Raw genomic sequence first — 20587 nt, forward strand, 5'->3', positions numbered from 1 at the left:
AGTTGGTTTGAAGCTAGCACAGCGTTTCTGTTTCGGCATAAAATTGCCGTATCATCGGCAAACGTTGTGGTGATAACTGAACTACTTATCGGGATATCAGATGTGTATAGTACATACAATATAGGGCCAAGAACACTTCCTTGTGGAACGCCAGCTTCTATTGGGAAATTATTAGAAGTATAAGATTTGCATTTCACTTTAAAGCTTCTATTATGCAGATACGATTCTAAAACTGAGTGGACATTTGCAGGTAATGAACAGCGTATCTTATATATGAGTCCATTATGCCATACTTTATCAAATGCTTGTTTAACATCGAGGAATACCGCGGAACAATATTCTCTGAGCTCAAATGCGTGTCTTATTTCATTCGTTATACGATTCACTTGCTCAATAGTTCCATGTTTTTCCGTAAAACCAAACTGGTGGGACGGTATTAAGTTTTGAACGTCAAGGAACGGTTTTAGCTTTAAAAGCAGTGCTCTTTCAAAGAGTTTAGAAAGGCATGGCAGTAAGCTTATTGGCCTGTATGAAGAGGCAAGCGTGGGGTCTTTACCTGATTTATGAATCATAATAATCATGGATGTTTTCCACTCTGTTGGATAAAAGCCAAATTTAATTATGGCATTAAAAAGTCTTGTGATAAAATGTATGGCCAAAAGGGGTAAGTTTTTTATCATGATGGGTGAGATATTATCATATCCCGGTGTCTTTTTGCAATCTAACTTATTTGTGATTATTTGGACAAGATCATTGGCCGTGATATTCATGTCAATAGATGGTGCTGGTGGATCTTGAGTGGGAAAGTCATATTGTCCTGTTGCAGGATTTGGTTGGAACACCTCTTTTAGGTAATCAGCAAAAACGTTAGATTTTTCTTCATCACTTCGCGCCCAGTTTCCAAGAGAGTTTCTTATTGGAGAATCGGAGTCTATGGGAGGATTTATACCTTTGCTAGCATTCCACAAAGATGAATGGTTTTTGCCATTTGGACATAGGTTTTGAATATAATTATATTGTCTGACTTTGACTTCCTTGCTTAATGCAGATCTAAGTCTCCTTTGGGCTTCCTTAAATAAGTTTTGCGCTAAAGGGGACCTAGATTTTTGCCATTCACGCCTTAATCTACGTTTTTGTAAAACTAAATTCTCTATGTCACTATTTGTAAGTACTCTATTGAATCTGTAAATTTTATTGCCTTTAGGGGTGGAGTTTTCTGCTGCTGAAATCAGAATTGAGTTTAAAACTGAGGTTGCGTCCTCAATATTTTTTTTTTTTTTTTTTTTGTTATTATAAATTGTTTTATTATTATATATGATTTTAAAGAACAATAAATAAAACAAAACAAGACATAAAGCAACTAGTTATTAGATAACTAACAAGCAATTTAAATTTAAATAGATTAGGCGATTCCACGCAATAATAAATTATTTGTACTATATTTCAATGATTTAAGCCCAAAGATCGCACGGCTTTCGGCGCTTTAGACGGCGTATTGGCTCAGTTGTCGCTAGTAAATGCGCCTCAGCATTTATGTGACAACTAAGTCTATCTTGGTGTGATTTGGCTTTGGTATGAATTTCTTCCTGTACTGTTGTCACTCCAAGGTCACGATGTAAGTCAGAATTTCTCACGTACCATGGCGCGTTTGTTACACTCCGTAGCATGAAATTTTGGAATCTTTGGATGATGGAAATTTGTGTTCTGCTTGCGCAATCCCATAGCTGTATTCCATATGTCCAGATTGGCTGGAGCATTTGTTTGTATAATACAAGTTTATTGAAAAGCGATAGTTTTGATTTTTTGCCGATTAACCATTTCAACGATTTGAATTTAAGATCTAATTCACTTCTTTTCTTTTTTATGTGCTCGCTCCATCTTAGTTTAGCGTCCAAAGTCATACCCAAGTATTTCGCAGTATTCGCGTGAGGGATTTGTGCTTCATCGATGTAGACAGGTATATGACTGATGCTTCGATTTGTGAAATTTACATGCACTGATTTTTCTTTATTCAGATTAATTTTCCATTTTTTTGTCCAAGCAATTATACTGTCCATACTATTTTGCAAATTATTAGCTGCTATTACTGCGCTTTCTCCAACTGCAAGGACTGCAGTATCATCAGCAAAAGTTGCTGTGAACGTTGTTGCACTCGTTGGCAAGTCGTGTGTATAAATCAGATATAAGAGGACCCAAGACACTACCTTGCGGAACTCCAGCGTTAATTTTATGCAGTTTACTATAGGTATCACCGTGCTTTACTCGAAAGTAACGATCAGATAAGTAAGAGGAGATTATGTCATAATACTCCGTTGGGAGAATATTTTTTACTTTGGTAAGCAATCCGGAGTGCCAGACTTTATCGAAAGCCTGCGACACATCTAAAAACACAGCTGAGCAGATTTTTTTTTCCTCAAGAGCTTTTTCTACTACATTGGTAATCCTATGGACTTGATCTATGGTGGAGTGATTGCACCTAAAACCAAACTGATGTAAAGGTATTATGTTTTGACTTTCAATCAGAGGAAGGATTCTTTTCAGTAAGACTTTTTCAAATATTTTTGAAAGTACAGGCAGAAGTGCTATTGGTCTGTAACCACTTACGTCATTAATATCCTTTCCTGGCTTATGTACCATGATAATTTCAGATACTTTCCACAGGGATGGAAGGGTTCGCATCTGTATTATAGCGTTAAATATATTCGTAATTTTAACTACGCATTTTGCAGGAATTTCTTTTAAAACTTCAGCACTTATCAATTCATAACCTGGGGTTTTTTTTAGCTTAAGTTCATTTTTAATAATCATCATTACCTCAAGCTCGGTGGTTGGTGGAATACATGATGAATGTGCTGTCCTAGGAGGGCAGATTACTGCATTGTTAACGTTTTCGTCTATGGAAAACACTTTTGACAGGTGTTCGGAAAAGACCTCCACTTTTTCCTCATCGCTTTTAGCCCATTGATTAGCGTGATTTTTAATTGGAGCTTTGTGTACTAAAGGTCGCTTAAGGTTTCGTGTGCATTTCCAGAGAGAATAGTTGGTAGCACGATCATTACTTAAGTTAGATAGGTAGTAGTTGAATTGATTATTTTTAAATTGCTTGATTTTTAGGCTGAGTTCTTTTGTAAGTCTGTTAAGAATGGCTTTGTCTGCTGGAAATCTGGATTGCTGCCACTTTTTCCGCATCTTTCTTTTTTCCCGCATAAGATCCACAATGACTTTTGGGTATTTATGAGGATAGGTTGCATTCCTTAATGTGGGCGTGCTGCACCATGCCGCATGTTGTAGTAAATTTGTAAGGTTCAAAATTTCGCTTTCAAGATCATTTTCTTCACAAATTTCTTTTGAAGCAATGGTGTTTTCATTAAGGATTCTTCTGAAGTAACTCCAATCTGTATATTTATTTTCAAGTTTTAGACATTTTTTATTTATTAAGGCAGATTCGAAGAGGGTTATGTAGAGAGGGGAATGGTCGGAGCTTAGTTCTACTCCATCTGTCATTTTTAAATTGTAGGACGAAATTTGCTTGGTTATAAAGAAATCGAGTAGATCAGGCACCTTTGTTGGGTCAGTTGGCCAATAGGTTGGGTTCCCGGATGACAAGCATTCGCAGCCAGTTTGCTGTATAGCTTTGAGGAGTTCTCTACCTTTCGTTGTAATTAAGCGAGAGCCCCAATGCGTATGTTTAGCGTTGAAATCGCCACCCATAATGAAGCGATGCTTATGAGTTTCTATAAGATCTTTGTATTGTTCGGATTTAATTGAATGTCTTGGAGGACTGTATACCGATGTTAGTAGTAATTTGCTTTGTAAGTCAAGGACAACAGTTATTGCCTGGAATTCCTCTTTGAATATTTTTGTAGACTCGTAATGTTTTAATGATTTTTTATTTAAAATAACACTTCCTCCGCGAGCGCAATTACTAGGATGGACTGCGCTATATACTTCGTAATTCTTTAGTTTAACATATGTTTGGTTAGTAAAATGAGTTTCGCTAATTAAGCAAACATCAACATCTTTGACTGATAGGACTGTTTCAAGCTCTCTAAGGTGTTGAAGAAGACCGTTCGAGTTCCATAGCATTATTTTTATATAACTAAGCATTATTTGTTTTGTTGAGTTTTTGCTCTAGCCTAGTCAAGCGTTTGTCCAATGCTTTATAAAAGTTTTCTTGAGTAGTGATTTTTTCCAGTATTTGTGTTAGTATTTTGTAATTACCATCGTCCTCAGTGTTGGATTGAACTACATCCGAATATGTTTTTTTATTATTAAGCGATTTTGGGTTTTTATTTAGAACATCAGTTTGATTATTTTCAGGTTGGTTTTCAGCCGATATATGATTACGCTGTTTACCTTTGTTTTGTTCACCAATTTTTTTGTTTCTCAATTTTTGAAGTTCTTTGGCTACTATACAACCTCTGTAATTGGCCGGGTGTCCCTCACCGCAGTTGCAACATTTTGGTTGGTGCTGATCAGGTTTGTTGCATTCTGCAGTACTGTGACTGCCAGCACATTTAACACACCGGGCTGATTTGCCGCAATAATTTTGTGTGTGACCATACGCTTGGCATATTTTACACTGTGGTATTTGCTTTGAGTGCTTTATTGGTTCAATTTTTACAACACAGTTTAAAATAGCTTTAATGTTATATATTTTTTTTATATCCCCTGTCGCCTCAAATGTAAGCATGAACATATTAAGTGGAATCTTTGAATGTGATTTCCATTTGTTGACCGCGTTCACGATTTTAAAACCTTGCTGTTTCAGATCGAATACGATATCGACTGGGTCACATGAATGAGGAAGATTTTTTGCAATAACCTTTAATGGTCGGAGATGCTTGTTTTCATACGAATACCAGGCAGCTTTTTTTGAAGACAGCACTTTTGTAATAGCTCTGTAGTCGCCTATTTCAAATGTACTGATTTTATAAGTACCGCTATTGAGGAGCTTAATAAAAAAATCTTTCTTGCAGTTACTTTTTACAACAGCTTGCAGTTCTGAGTATTTATAATCTTCAGAGACCATAATTGGTGGTGGACGAGCTATTTTCAGCTCCACTTGGGTATTTTTACTGCTCGCTATAGTTGCCACATTAGAGGAATTCAATGGGGATGTGTTGCACTCTGGAGATTCTACGGCTTTACGCTTTTTGCTTGGCTTTTTTTTCAAAATCCAATCTGTTTCTTTAGCGAGTTCCTCCTCATCAGTCTCATAAGTGAGTGTTTCAATTTGTTCACCATCTTTTCTGTCTGGGAATATTGCACTTGCACTTCGAAGGGAGGCATTTTCTGCTTTGAGAAATTCAATTTCTTTTCTGAGTTGGAGGCATAGAAGCTCCATTTCTTTAATTTTTGCGAGCTGAATTGATGACATGTCGCTATGAATATTTTTAATCGAGAATGGTGTTTGCCCCCCACCCTGGGGTGGAGGTTGGTTGACATCCATGTATAGTTAAAGACTTATAAATAGAAACAGGTTCTTGTCTGTGATAAATATATAACAAAATGTTAAGTATCTTGGTTTATTTACACACTTTTCCCGGTCAGCAAGAATTCAGATAAATGTTAATGCAAAAACTTTAATTTCAATTCTTCACAAAATTTCTCGTATTAATATTCAATAATTAAACTTTACAATTATATTTTATATAATTGGATTTGAAGTTTTACAACACTTCTTTTAATTTATTATTTTTAAGCTTAAAAGCTTTTTTGTTTTTTTGCTGTCTCTATCAGCTGATTTATGTATTTGTGTATAAAAACTGCAGCTATCTGTCTCTATCAGATTTTTTTTGTATTATATAAATTACGATCCACTATTATTAATAAAATTATGTTCCATAAATAAATGCGCCAAATTCTGATCCATTTCCATTACAAAATATATACGCACACAATTTATACCATTAATTCAGCAAATCATGCGCAGAAACTTTCATAACTATAACACTTTGTTGATGTGCAATTAAAAAGATACTGTAAGTACTTTAAATAATTTACTACTTAGCCAAATTTACTATTTAGTTAAATTTTACAGAGCGAATTCAATATGAGACTTACACTTTATCTTGTAGTTTGTGTGTATGTGTGAGTTAATATACTTTTTATATTTAAGCCAGTTTGTTCTAGGACTTGTAAGGCTATAGGAACAGTCATATAACTGAGGACCATCAAGTAAGCAAAATGTAACTGGAGAATGGTCAGAAGACAAATCGCAGCTAGTGTATGTTGAGATAAAATTTTTGCTTATGCCTTTGGATACCGCGAAGTCTATTAGGTCTGGTATTTTATTGTTATCAGCAGGCCAATATGTTGGCTGCCCAGGAGAGATTACGTCTAGTGCATTTTTTCTATTTAGAATAGAATTGTAGAGCTGTTTTCCTTTTGGATTACAGAGTCGTGAACCCCAATACGTGTGCTTGGCGTTGTAGTCTCCCGCCGCAAGAAATCTTTCACCTAGAGTTAAAAAGTAATCCGTAAATTGGGTCTCAGTAATGTTGAAGCGAGGAGGGCAGTAAACTGCCGATAAAGTTAAATTTTTTCCTGTGTGCTTAACGCATATTGATGTGGCTTGCATATAATTATGAGCATATGTACCTAGAAAATTGTGTTTTAGACGCCTTCGTATCAAAATACCTGTACCACCATGTGCTTTGTCATCTGGGTGATTGGTTTTATAGAATAAATAACCAGGAATAGAAAAGAAATTTTTGTTAGTTAGATGTGTTTCTGAGCAAAGCATTACATCCACACTTTCTCGGGACATGAAATTTGTGAGTTCAAGTTTATGTTGGCTTAAGCCGTTTGCATTCCATGTACAAATTTTTAAAGTACTCATTATTTAGACAAAAACATTTGCATTAATTGGCTTTGCATTTTAACTATCTCGTTAAGAGTAGTTTGCATGATTGACATGAACTGAGTTAAGCTCTGAGTGAGAGTGGAGATCATTATTTCCAAACTATTACTTTGAACTGGAGGGGCTTGTTGCTTGTCAGATTTAACGACATTAGCATATGAAACACCTGGTGTAACAGGCTTAGAAGTTAAAGGTTGAAGTACTTCAACTAATTTAATGGTGTTGCTTCTTGTAGGATTACGCAACGCTTCTTTCTGCAGAGCTAACCTGTGTTTCAGTTCTTTATAAATAGGACAGCCTCTGTAGTTTGCAGTGTGATTTCCACTGCAGTTGCTACATTTTTTGGAGTTGGTATCCTTTAATGCTTTTTTATCGCATTCGGAACTATGGTGAAGCTCGCCACAAGCTACGCACACTGTACGAAGAGTGCAATATGACTTAGTATGGCCATACTCTTGGCAGTTTGTACATTGCACCGGACCATTTCTTTTGTGGGGCTCCTCAACGCTAATTCTGCGGTGAAGTAAATACTGTAGGTTGTAGATGGGATGGCTCTCATTTTTTTTAAGCTTAGAAGCTTCCGGGTGAAGTTCAACTTTGAACATAGGTTGTGGGATTTTATCTTTGTTAACAATATTTATTACTGCTCTAGCGCTAAAGCCTTTTTCGCTTAGGGCATTTGTTATCTCAATGGGTTCTACATCTGATTCGATACCTTTAATTACGACAACAAGGCCCTTACTACTCTTTAATTGGTATGTGTAGTAATTTTTTTTTGCTGTCTTCGCAATATTTGGTTATGACTCTAAAATTGTTTTCAGTGTCGATTTGGATTTTGGTTTCGTGTATATTGCCCCTAGTTATAGGAACAATATGAAAAGTATTATTTCCAATCAGACTTGCAAGGATTGTAACTAGCTTATTTGAGCTGCGTTCACGCAAGTAGATTGGAGGCGGTTTAAAATTTTTGTTAATAGGCTGCTTAGCTTCATCTGTAGTTTCAGCTAATTCAGCAAATCTATTGCCAGAAAGAATGTTTGTAGTTGCACTATCTTTGATGGTTTTAGTTATTTTAGCACCTTTTGAATTGCTTTTTTGAGGACTAAGTTTGCGTTTCATATTTACATAGCGTTCCATGCCTGTTTGGACCTTTATTTTATTTTTTGGACTCGCTAAGTCGGAAAATGCAAGCGAAGTTGCTGAAGGTGCAATGTTTGACAAGCTTTTGTCAGTTTGTGTAGTTTTCAGAGGCAACGTATTCGATGCGTCTATTACCAAATAAGCATTACGTTTACTTGGAATGCTTATCGTATGTCTTCTTACTAGATTTTGATTGCTCATTTGCATACGTGGTTATATATGCAAATAGCAGGTGTGCTATAAGATTTACTTAATTTAACTACTATTAATATTAATTGATATTAAATTAAATTAACTATATAAATATAAGTAAAATTAAATTAAATTAATATAAAGAAGAAAATAATAAAAATAAAAATAAAGATGTAAAAATAAAATGAAAATGTGTAAAATATTATACTTTATATTCTAATAATTAAACATATAAATAAAAACAAAAAGAGAGAAAAAAGAATAATAATTATACTAAGAATAATAATAATAATAATAATAATAATAAAAAAATAATAATAATTAATAAAATTAATATCTTTAAATTCCAAAATCCAATGTTAGCACGTATGTTGGTTTTGATGTTGTGTTGTGTTGTGATGAATTGCGGGCTTCCAATTACAGCTTTTGTGGAACACGTTTGTAATAATACTAGCTGTCTCTATCAGCACTTTTTTGTTTTGTTTATATATTCACAAAACCGCACTGATATTTTGTTTGAATGCTTGCTCACTTTTTTTATTTTGAGCTTTAGAAAATAATTTGCTGTCTCTGTCAGCTATTTGAGTTTTTTTTTATATTAAAGTTGTGCAAAAATCAACAAAAATCGAAAAAGCGCGCGCTATTTTCAAATTAATATTTTATGCACTTTTCACTTTTAGGAATTGTTTTTTTGTCCGAGAATGTTCTGTTTTTTATTTTTGTATTAATAACAAAAGTAATTCTTTTAAAAGTGATTGTTATTTACTTGTTTTTATACTGAAATTTAAATTTTTCCGAGACCGGCTTAAAAACACGTCCGCTCACTAGAAAGTTCGAAAATAATTAATAATAAAACTAGATTTTATTAGACTTAAGACAAGATAACGTCTTTTACTTTGAATCGTTTTTTATGCGAACATTAAGCGGCTGAAGAGCTAAGTAATATTTTCCGCTACACAGACAGGTCGTTTTCTTATTTTGATCGATTAGGCGATCCTTAAATCCTATTCAGGACTCTGACATATACATTGCTCAACATCCTGCCGATCTACATGTAACATACTATATCAGCAGCATCCATTCACAATATACATTGTGGCGTAACATTGTACCATAGTAAATTCCAGGAGCGCTTGTTTCGCTTTTTGTAACAGGAGAGGGCATATTCCGTTAACTAGATTTCGTGGGTGACCACTGTATACGAAATATTGGCTCGAGACCAGTTTTTGATCGCCAGAGCCGATCCATCTAGTTTCCTATGTACCTATAATATCGATTTTGTATCGGTTCATTTCCTTCGAAGCTTGTGCTAACATAGAGGCTTCGGAGAGTGTGCGCGCATTCCACATGGTAAGCTTTGATTTCTGACGAAAGTTAAATATGTTACACGTAGGATTCTTAACGTAGGAAACAGAAATTATTCCAGCAGGTAGTGACTCAAGTCAAATTCACCTCACCCGAAAGAAAGGATGGAGTGCAACAACTCAAATTTTATTACATAGAAATGTAGTGTTACAATGCCGTAGACATGGTTGACTAATTTTCAACCTACATAAAGGTACATCGCTACTTTTATTTTACACATAATAACTACTTTCGATCACTTAACACGAAAAATATCACTTACGTTGAACAATTAAAGACACCTGGAATAAAAATTCTTTTATTAATATTTAATATAAACCATAAATTTTGTATGGCATTATAATTAGTTTTATTAAAAATAGCCACGTTCGCCGATAGTAAGTTGAATCACATTTGTTATAACCAAACCAAAATAATAATATATCACGTCACAAACAAGAAAGATTTTGTGCCGATCAAAGCTCAATAAAGACCACCTTCCAGCTTCCACATTATTGGAAGAAACCAATTCGCCGTAATCTAACCTTTCACTCAATGCATTGCAGAAGAACAAAACTAATTGAATTTTGGCGACTTTCAATGAACTCCATCGCATTAGCGGAGGGTATCGTTTATCGTGAACTACGTAGGAAGTTCATGCAGCAGAAAGATGTGGCTGATGTGCGTATGGTATAATTTAATTAAAACAAAAAAAATTAAATTTAATTTGCTGGACTATATTTATATAATTGAAAATTTAAAGTAATTTAAATATATTTATAAGTGAATAAAACTTTTGTGATTACCAGAGAAAAAAAATTGGAAACTTATTTCGTTTTTAATAAAAAAGAAATTTAAACATTTTCTATGCATGTAAGTGAGTTTGTATTGAAATAGTATGTAATAAAAATTTAATTTTATTAACTAAATTTAATGAATTATATTTTTTATAATTTTTAAACATTAATTATATTTTTAAATAAATAAAACTTTATAATTACATGAAAAATAAACAAATATATGTGAACAGTGACTTTATATATCAAGCTTTCTATTTGTACTTGGTAGCGGTGGTGACATCGGCACAGTTGAGTGATAACATAACGTTAAGAAAGATTCAGGACTTTAATAGTGATTGAATCTAGGTCACACGCGCGGGGTATAACACAGGTAATTTCAGCAGTAACGTGTGTCTGTACTATACCCTCAGAAATCCTGAACGCGTTAACAATTAACAAGGGAGCTCGTTTTATCTTCATGTTCGGTTGTCAGGGGAAGTCAGAAGTGTCAGGATTTCATTAAATAAATTTCTCGTAAGGACCTTGGAAGACGGCTGAGTATATCCCAGCACTAAGCGAACTTACGAATGGCTTTATTAAGAATGTATATTAGTAACCATTTGTAAGAACTTACAAAAAATGTTTAAAATAAAAAAGAATTTTTTTTTGCTATTTTGAAATTAATTTACTAGCAAATAATATACATTAAAAGAAGATTGCTGTGAAATATTAAATAATTTGGTCCCTTTGTGTAATATTGCTGTTTATCTCTTATTTATCACACCAATATTGTTTAAATTTGTGTGGCTGATAACCAAAATGTTTACCTCATTCGTGGTTGTAAATTAGCATATTTTTATTAGGCGAAAAATTATAAATTATTAATAGAAATTTTATTGGATATTTAATGGGAAAAACTGCGAGAGAATGCCTACGTAGGGGAACCCGGGGTAACTAAATATGCATTCTTTCGGACAGCCAAGTAGCTCTAAAATCTTTAGCAAAACTTCATTTCAGTCAAAGTTGGCCTGGGAATGCTTTCAACTTCTCAATACTCTAGCATCGAAGAACTATGCTACTCTTATGTGGGTACCGGGACATGAAGATGATGAGGGCAATAAAATAGCAGACTCCCTACCAAAGATGGGTGCATGTAGTGCATTCATTGCTTCACGGGAGAAACAACATCTACTTGAAAACTGTTCAAAGAAGCATACGAAAGTCAAGAAGATTCATTGATCCAGCACATCAAAGTTAATGCCATCCTTGGTCTTGGAACTTGAAATGTCAATATCTTGCAACTACTAAAAAGACAACATCCAGAAACATCTAAAGTGATGAAACCCCGACGTCATAGCATCATATTAATTCTTTTAAAACTATTTGTTTAAATAATGAGTTGTCTTTTTAGGATATTTCTACTACACAAAAATATTTTGTCAGAACTGTACAAGGTGAGAATGCAGTATCGTTTGAACAAAACCACGGAGCTTCAGAATTAATCGTAAACCGCGTCTAAGTGAAGGTGCCACGGGTCGAGCAAGAACGGCTCGAGATATGATTTGCTTAGACCGAGGTGTAGATCGCGGTGGCAGGTACTAGCAACGGTGTGGACAAATTCAACACCTTAGTACCTGTAATTGAGTCCAGTGTTGAAGCCAACGCACAGTGGGGTAATTGACCCTGATTTTGTGGATTAATTCGAAAAATATATTTTGGATATCGTAGTCATATTTGATATTAGGAGAAAGTAGATAAAATTCTGCAACACTGGCTGAAAAAATTAATGTTATATATATAACGGTATCTCTATAGCACGCTTCAGAATTTACATATTTATTCATTGTTAAGCTGTGTCAAGAGTGCGCTGAACATTTTTTAGTGATTTGAAGTGCTAATTGAAATAAAATTTTATTTACAAGTAATTTTTGACTTATGGAACCTTCAAGCTCAGGTATTTTTCTTATATTTAAATGAATTTGCGATTACAGAATAAGTGTATAAATAATTAAAAAAAATTTATTTGTTATAGTCTTGAAATTACATGTATTTTCAGCAAATTAATAAAAGTTATTTTTGCAGTAAAATGTACTAATAATTCCAATTTATATGTAAAGTATATATATTTGACTACCGCGTGGCAAAATATTAAGTTGCCCTTTTGTGCCTTTTCTGAAATATTCAGATTTTAGTGCTGCAATGTCTGCACCAATTTGCTCACTGTAATTGATAATTATTGTATGTAAGCAAACATTGTTGATATAATGTGTTTGTTTCTTCTTTTGTTTTGTTCTGTTTTTGTAATAAGTAACAATAAAAGTGATGTCAACGTAATTTGCGAAAGGTAAAAGGGGAAAAGAATGTGATTTCTAAAAGTTATCTGATAATAAGAAAATGTATTCTCTTTATAGGAACCTTATCAAACACTATTTTCATTTCACGTCAGACGCTGTATGATATTATGAAAAACTCAGGGTTTGAAGGGTTTGAAGAGAAATTTCAATTCTTAAAAAACGAAATAAAAAATCGTACTGGTGCGGCAGACGAAGGCACAAATTTGGAAGAGATTCTGAAAAATTTTTGTAGGCATTTTAAAATACGTTGGGCAAAAGCACACAGAGTAGAAGATCGCTTTCTCAAATTAAACCGTAATTGGTTAGATTCATCTATAGGATTTACTTCTTATAATAAATGTAAACGCGGTTGTAAAGAATTACATTTAAAGAGTGTGATGTATCCACTAGATACAAAAAAACCAAAATTCTACGAGAGAGTTATTCGCTGCCTATGCTTGCTTTTGCTACCAAGGTAAATTTAAAAGCTTCAGGAAATATTGAGGGTTCTAAGTTGGTATACGAATTATCAACATCTTCACCAACAAGAGCAGAAAAGTATAAAAAAAATTTAACTGAATCAATGGAAAAAGGCAAGAAAATTACGAATGAAAAAGCGTTGGCTATAATTGTTGATGCTCAGTTAACGCGGCATCAATATAACATCATCAGGCAGGCTGCTCCAGATCGTTTTCCGTCATATTCATCGGTACAGTCAGCTAAAAAACTTTGCTATCCACATTCCGACTATATTAAAATAACTGAAACTTCGGCTGAAGTTGAGTTAAAAGCACTTCTAGTACTGTTACAAAATTCCGTTATTGTTACTTTATGCGAAAAAGAATTAACAAGTTTTTGTTTACAAACTAAGTGGGGATTTTATGGAAGCTCTGGCCATACCTCATTTAAACAGGCCTCAACTTCAACTCAAAAGTGTTACTTATGCGGTGCAACTAGTGCAAAGTTTAATTCAGTTGATGAAATGATTGCTAAAAATGTTGAAACTTCTAGTCTTAGTTTTGGGTTGTCGGTATTGCATGGTTGGATAAGGTTTTTTGAATGTTTACTGCATTTATCATATAAATTACCCATAAAAAAATGGCAAGCAAAGTCAGAATACGATAAAAAAATTGTCATGGAAACAAAGAGACGTATTCAAAAAGACTTCAAAGATAGAGCTGGTTTAATCGTTGATCAACCAAAACCTGGATTTGGTAACTCAAATGATGGGAATACAGCCAGAAGGTTCTTTCAAAATGCAGAGCTATCGGCTGAAATCACTAGTGTTGATTTAGATTTAATAAAAAGGATGCATATCATATTGATTGTTGTTTCTTGTGGCCATGAAATAGAAATTAAAAGGTTTCGATGTTTTGCACATGAAACTGCTAGACATTTTGTATCGAAATATGCTTGGTATAATATGCCTCCTACGCTACATAAATACTTTATTCATGGTCCGGAAATAATATCGCACGCTATGTTACCAATTGGCCAATTAATGGAGGAAGCGCAAGAAGCTCTTAACAAAGAATTTAAAAAATATAGAGAACATTTTACACGTAAATGTAGCAGAGAAAAGACCAATTACGATATTTTGAATAGGTTTCTCATTAGTTCTGATCCCGTTATTTCAAGCCTTAGAAAACTGAATAAAAAAAAGTTTCAACATATGCCACCATTAGCTTTAAATCTTTTAAAATCACCACCTGTAAAAAATACTAATTTCCAATGTATCAGTGATGATTATGATGGTCATGACGATGATGATGACGATAATGGTGATGATGCTGACAATAAGGATTATATTTTATAATGTATATATGATTACGGTAAAAGTAACCAAAATTCAATATGTTAATGAAAACTTTGTAAAAAAAAAAACAACAATAAAAAAAATTTTTTTTTTATTTTTCCGTTCTATATATATATATAAAAGTAGTCAACAATCAGCTTTTCAACTCAGGTGAATTTATCGCCATTTTAAGGGTCTTTTACCCCACTGTGCGACGTGGCGGACGCTGTGCAACACCCACCACCAAACCGATACGAAAACTTCAAAAATCAGATCATCGAACGATATATCGAATCTGAGAGGTTATTATCAGACGTCGAACATGGTGACCACCGGCCCACTCAACTATTAAATGAAGGACGACGACAAATTTAGCGACGAGTACTTGCTCCAACGTTTGCCTCCACAAATGCGCGCAATCCTTTAGACATCAAATATTAAACTGATCAAGTTAGCCAAATTGGCTGACAAGATTTGCGAAACAGGCGATTATCACCTGATCGCGGTAACGTCTTTAGGCAGGAAAGGTAGCTGGTCAGAAGCCGCCAAGGTTTGTCAGCGCTTATACTAAAGCGATCAACGATTGACACGTTTAGATATACACTCTCGTCCACAGCAGGGTAGTCATACGTCAAAACTTGCCACGAAGGCAGTTACTACGCACAAATGTGTTTCTACCTTAAGTTTTTCAGACTGTTTTTAGCATGCATCATACCTATAAGAGTCTTACATAAATAAAACTAAATGGTATCCAAAGCTACAAAGCAAGTAGGCAAGAAATTGTTAATATTGCAATGAACTTGTGAAAATAACTTTATTGGTGAATTATTAAATTTCAATATTTTATTTTAATGTCATATATATATATTTTTTACAGTTTGATTTAATAAAGTAATATTGTAAAGTTACCTCTTACGTTTCTACAGGATGACGAACCACCAGAAATTTGTGTAGTGGAAGGCGCGTTTACATTACAAACTTTAACGCCCACTCAACCAATGCCATCTGTCGATGAAGTTGATACAAAGTTTGCCGAACTCGTCGAGGAACTTGATTTGACGGCACCAAATAAGGCAGCAATGTTAAGTTTGCCTCCACAAAAAAAGTGGCAAATTTATGGGTCACGTAAGTCCCCACTTGATACCATTGATGGAAGTTCAGCTACAAATCTCAACCTACCACCAACTGTAGAACACTATATAGAGCAGTTGAAAGATCTCTTACATCACCTTCCTATAGATCCAGAGGAGTCACCATATCATGAGTGCAATACACGCATGGAAAGTCACAAAACATTCATTGATGCTCTTAAAACTGCACTGCGCACCTCAACACATAGTTTTGTGTTGCGGTTTGTTGAATTAGACGGTTTACCAGCATTGTTAAGCCTTCTACAGAATATGAATATAAGTGTAGCGAATAATATGCTACACACTAGTCTCATTGGTTGCATTAAAGCCTTAATGAATAATTCAGTAAGTTGCTAGTTATTTTTGTTAAAGAATATACGGGTAAATAAATTGTTTTTCAAAACTAGTTCTATGGACAAGAATCGATTGCAAATCGTTTTAATTTGTAACATTTTTTCTAAAGATTTCAAAATGCGTTCAGAATAATAAGAATATATTTAAAAAAATGAAATTAATACAAATTTCTATTATAAATAATCTGTCCAATAGAAACGACAATTAGGATCTGCATTAGATTCCTTTTTATACACCACATTAAACATTTGTATTCATGTCCTTATCGTTCACTTCTATTTGTACATGACAAAATATATCAACGCATTTTTTATAATTTTTTTTTGTATTGATTCATTTAGTCAACATATTTTATATAAAATATTTTTTGAATGTTAATGTTAATATATTAAATATATAATGGGTTAAAAGAATTTGATCTGTTAGTCCACTAAAAAGAAATTGTAATGCTTCATTGGTACTTCGCATCAGTTCTGTCATTTGTCAAAGAAGTTTCCTGATACAATACATTAAATTTAAACACACTAATTTTAATAGTGGTAAAATTATTAATACAATGTTTATACTACACCTAAACGTCTTATCATATTGAAAATTTAGCGTTTGGCAAATAATATCTCAAGTTAATATAATATAAAAATAAATGTCCTTAAAAATGCAAATTTATAAAGACGACGCAGAATAAAAAAATGTATGTACAAGTTAGAAATATATTACTTAAAACGTGTTTTTGATTTACTTTTAAAGTGTAGAAACTATAATGTTGTTTTTATACTTAATGTAGACTGGCCGTTCTCACGTACTCGCACATCCAACTTCGATAGATATTATTGCGCGTTCACTGGCTGCAGATAACATTAAGACTAAAGTAGCTGCATTAGAAATACTGGGTGCTGTGTGCTTAGTACCTGGTGGACACAGAAAAGTATTGCAATCAATGATCAATTTTCAAGATTTTACAGCTGAACGAACACGTTTTCAGGTTTGTAGGACATATACGAATATATAAAAATAGTATATATATAATACGTAACTGTATATATTTCAGAGTATAATTAATGATTTAGATCGTTGGTCTGGTGCTTATCGTGATGACGTTAATTTAAAAACTGCAATTATGTCATTCATAAACGCTGTTCTTAATTACGGCCCTGGTCAAGAAAATTTAGAATTTCGACTACACTTGCGCTATGAATTTTTAATGCTAGGTATACAGCCTATCATAGACAAATTAAGAAAGCATGAAAATGAAACTTTGGACAGACATTTGGTATTACTTCTATGAAATAAATCTAAATTTTTAAAATATCTTAAACCATCATATAGGATTTCTTTGAAATGGTTAGAACCGAAGATGAAAAGGAATTAGCACGTAAATTTGACCAGGAGCACGTCGATACTAAAAGTGCCACAGCCATGTTCGACATATTACGTCGAAAGTTAAGCCATTCATCAGCATATCCACATTTACTTTCTTTATTGAAACATATGTTGCTGTTACCATGTAAGTATACAACTACAATGACATTACAAAAAAAAAAAAATCATTAAGGAACATAATTTCATGTGACTAAGATACTGGTCACTGTACACAGCATTGGCTCATGTTTGACCGAATCGTGCAACAAATTGTATTGCAAACTCAAGAACGTCCACACTGCGATATAGATTCTGATGAATCACATAATGACAAACGAATAAATTTTCCAGAACACAACCCAGATGTTGCGCCCCTTAAAATAAATGTCAATAAAATCATACATCTGCTAGTAAAGGAGGAGGAATTAATTGAAGGACGAAAACGAGCGAATGAATTAGAAAAAGAAAACTTTGATGTACAATCACGTTTAGCTAAAAAAGAACAAGAACTTGATTTGCGGATGCAGGAGAAAGAAGACTTAGAAACAGGTCTATCACGCATAAGAGAGCGTTTGGAAAAAGAATCAGCTTATCACTCACAAGCTGTACAACGCGCACAAATTGCTGAAATGAAATCTGAAGAGTTACAACATCGTCTCATAAATGAGCAACAAGAACGCGCACGACTAGAACGTTTAGTAACTGAGGGCAGCATACCAGATGATCAAAAGGTAGCCGGACTAATAGGTTGTAATGTGACATGTACACCACAATCACCTCCTATGAAGATTATACCTCCACCACCACCACCAATTACAGCAGTACCTCCTCCACCACCACCGTGCCCTGGGGCACCATCTTTATTAATCGCGCAGGCAATGGGTACCCGATCTTAAAATTAAAAAGATGATCATTATTCATAAAAATTTTTTCTGACTACTTCAGCTCCACCACCACCAAAATCTGAAGTGCCAAAAAAGAATGTGCCTCAACCCACAAACCCACTTAAAAGTTTTAATTGGTCTAAATTACCTGATGCTAAAGTGCAAGGTACAATTTGGAATGAATTGGATGAATCTAAATGGTATACAAACATAGAGTTAGAAGCGATAGATAAGCTTTTTTCAGCTTACCAGAAAAATGGTGTGTCGGTGGTACGTTTAAAACTACATATTACTTAAATCTATTTTTATATACTTTAATATAATAGCAGAACGATGGTTCCATTGAAGACTTGCCTGTAATGGGCAAGCACCGTGCTAAGGTTATTTCTGTTATAGATGGTCGGCGTGCTCAAAATTGCACGATATTGCTGAGTAAACTAAAAATGTCCGATGAAGAAATATCTAAGTATTTAAGTAATGAAAACTGTTATATATATTTTTGACATTATCTTGTTTTATGTGCAGAGCAATTTTATCAATGGATTGTAATGAGCAATTAGCACTTGACATGGTTGAACAATTGTTAAAATTCACACCATCAGCAGAGGAAAGAGGTTTATTAGATGAGCACAGTGAAGATATTGAATCACTAGCGAGAGCTGATCGTTTTTTGTACGAGATTTCTAAGTAATTATATTAAAAATATCAAGCTTTGTTTTTTTAATATTACATAAGTTTCCGTTACTTAGAATAGCACATTATGAACAACGTCTAAAGAGCTTACATTATAAAAAACGTTTTATGTTTACGGTAAATGATCTTATTCCACGCATTACTAGTATAATGGAGGCATCGCGTGAAGTAGCACGATCCAGACGATTAAGAAAATTACTGGAATTAGTTTTAGCACTAGGTAAATGGCTTCCATTTTTTTATCAATAATTTAGTGAACTTATAAAATTAATTTTATTATTTATTTTTCTCTAAATTTGAATATATATATTTTGAAATGATTCTATATTAGAATAATTGGTATTTTTTTAGGTAACTATATGAATCGCGGTGCACGAGGTAATGCATCTGGTTTTCGCCTAGCTTCGCTCAATCGTCTTGCTGATACGAAATCAAGTGCTGCTAAGGGTACAACTTTGCTACACTATCTAGTGCAAGTAATCGATAGAAAATTTAGAGACTTACTAAAACTAGAAGACGATATACCACATGTTCGTGAAGCCTCCAAAGTTTCTTTAGGAGAAATGGAAAAAGATATTCAAACATTGCGCACTGGGTTAGCAGAATTGGTGCGTGAAATTGAGTTTCATCGAGCATCAGGACCAGCGCAACAAAGTGATCGTTTTCTACCTGTGATGCGTGAATTTCATGCTACTGCTTCAGTAAGATTTGCTGAATTAGAAGATAGGTTTCAGGATATGAAAACGCGCTTCGATCGTGCTGTAAGACTATTTGGAGAAGATGGCTCTATATTGCAACCTGATGAATTTTTCGGTATTTTCGACGCATTTCTTTCTGCTTTTTCTGAAGCTAAGCAGGATAATGAAAATTTCCGCAAAAGACAAGAAGAAGAAGAAAAACGTGCGAAACAAGAAGCGGAACTTAAAAGACGAACTTTAGAGCGTAAAAATAAGGAAGGGCTTATATCCTCTGTTGCACGCAATTTGGGTTTCAAGTCACCAACCAATGGAGACTTGCCGATTAAAGGCGATAATAAAGGTGAATTTGATGATTTAATTTCAGCGTTACGTACCGGCGATGTATTTGGTGAAGATATGGCCAAATTCAAGCGATCGCGTAAATCTCGACTTAATAGTGTCAGTATTTCTCCTCCAAAGCATGGACTGCATCGCGAAGAAAGTCGAGAACGTACAATTAGAAAACAATAAATAATATTTCGCAGTTTTATTTCAGTATTCAAGATTTCTGTAGATTTAGAGTAACATATTTTATTGAAATTGTTTCAAGATTTTAAACTTGATTGGTTTATTGCTGTTTCGAATTTCAAACAATATTGTAAAGAATTGTCTTACTCAAATGTTTATAAATTTTAACTGAATAAAGCTTTTTTTTCTTCCGAAAGGACAGTTTATTAACATTTTTTATATGAATTTGTAACTAATATTAACTTTGTAACTTTTAAATTATGTATAAATGAAAGCGAAACCAAATTTTAACAAATATAATCAAACAAATTGACACAAGAACAAACCGTTTTTTTTATCAAGTATGTAATTTACATACAAATAATATTGATAATTATTTACTTACACTGCATTGTTTTTCACAGAAAAGGTTTTAATTGGAGATTTGGAATCATGCGATTCACCTTGTATTTTTGATTATTATTATTTGAAGAAGCAAAATACTTATATACCTTACATTTTTCGAAGTATGATA

At 33.7% G+C, this 20587-nt stretch overlaps 1 protein-coding gene across 4 annotated transcripts in view; it reads left to right on the forward strand.

Annotated features, from left to right (window-relative positions):
- The window catches only part of LOC119668775 (disheveled-associated activator of morphogenesis 1), a 101412-nt gene extending 81143 nt beyond the window's left edge, over positions 1-20269 (forward strand). For 2 of the 4 annotated variants that reach the window (XM_038078401.1, XM_038078403.1), the window contains 10 exons: positions 15375-15923; positions 16717-16914; positions 16981-17202; positions 17259-17436; positions 17508-18173; positions 18237-18445; positions 18502-18641; positions 18701-18862; positions 18925-19088; positions 19220-20269. In XM_038078401.1, coding sequence (XP_037934329.1) covers positions 15375-15923; positions 16717-16914; positions 16981-17202; positions 17259-17436; positions 17508-18173; positions 18237-18445; positions 18502-18641; positions 18701-18862; positions 18925-19088; positions 19220-20076 — 3345 coding nt within the window. In that variant the 3' untranslated portion in view covers positions 20077-20269. Of the gene's footprint in view, positions 1-15337; positions 15924-16716; positions 16915-16980; positions 17203-17258; positions 17437-17507; positions 18174-18236; positions 18446-18501; positions 18642-18700; positions 18863-18924; positions 19089-19219 lie in introns of those variants that run through there. The other 2 variants (XM_038078402.1, XM_038078404.1) reach the window with 2 other exon arrangements.
- The last annotated feature ends 318 nt before the right edge of the window (positions 20270-20587 follow it).

Source organism: Teleopsis dalmanni, chromosome 1 (assembly GCF_002237135.1).
Source record: "Teleopsis dalmanni isolate 2A chromosome 1, ASM223713v2, whole genome shotgun sequence".
In the NCBI taxonomy this organism is placed as follows: domain Eukaryota; kingdom Metazoa; phylum Arthropoda; class Insecta; order Diptera; family Diopsidae; genus Teleopsis; species Teleopsis dalmanni.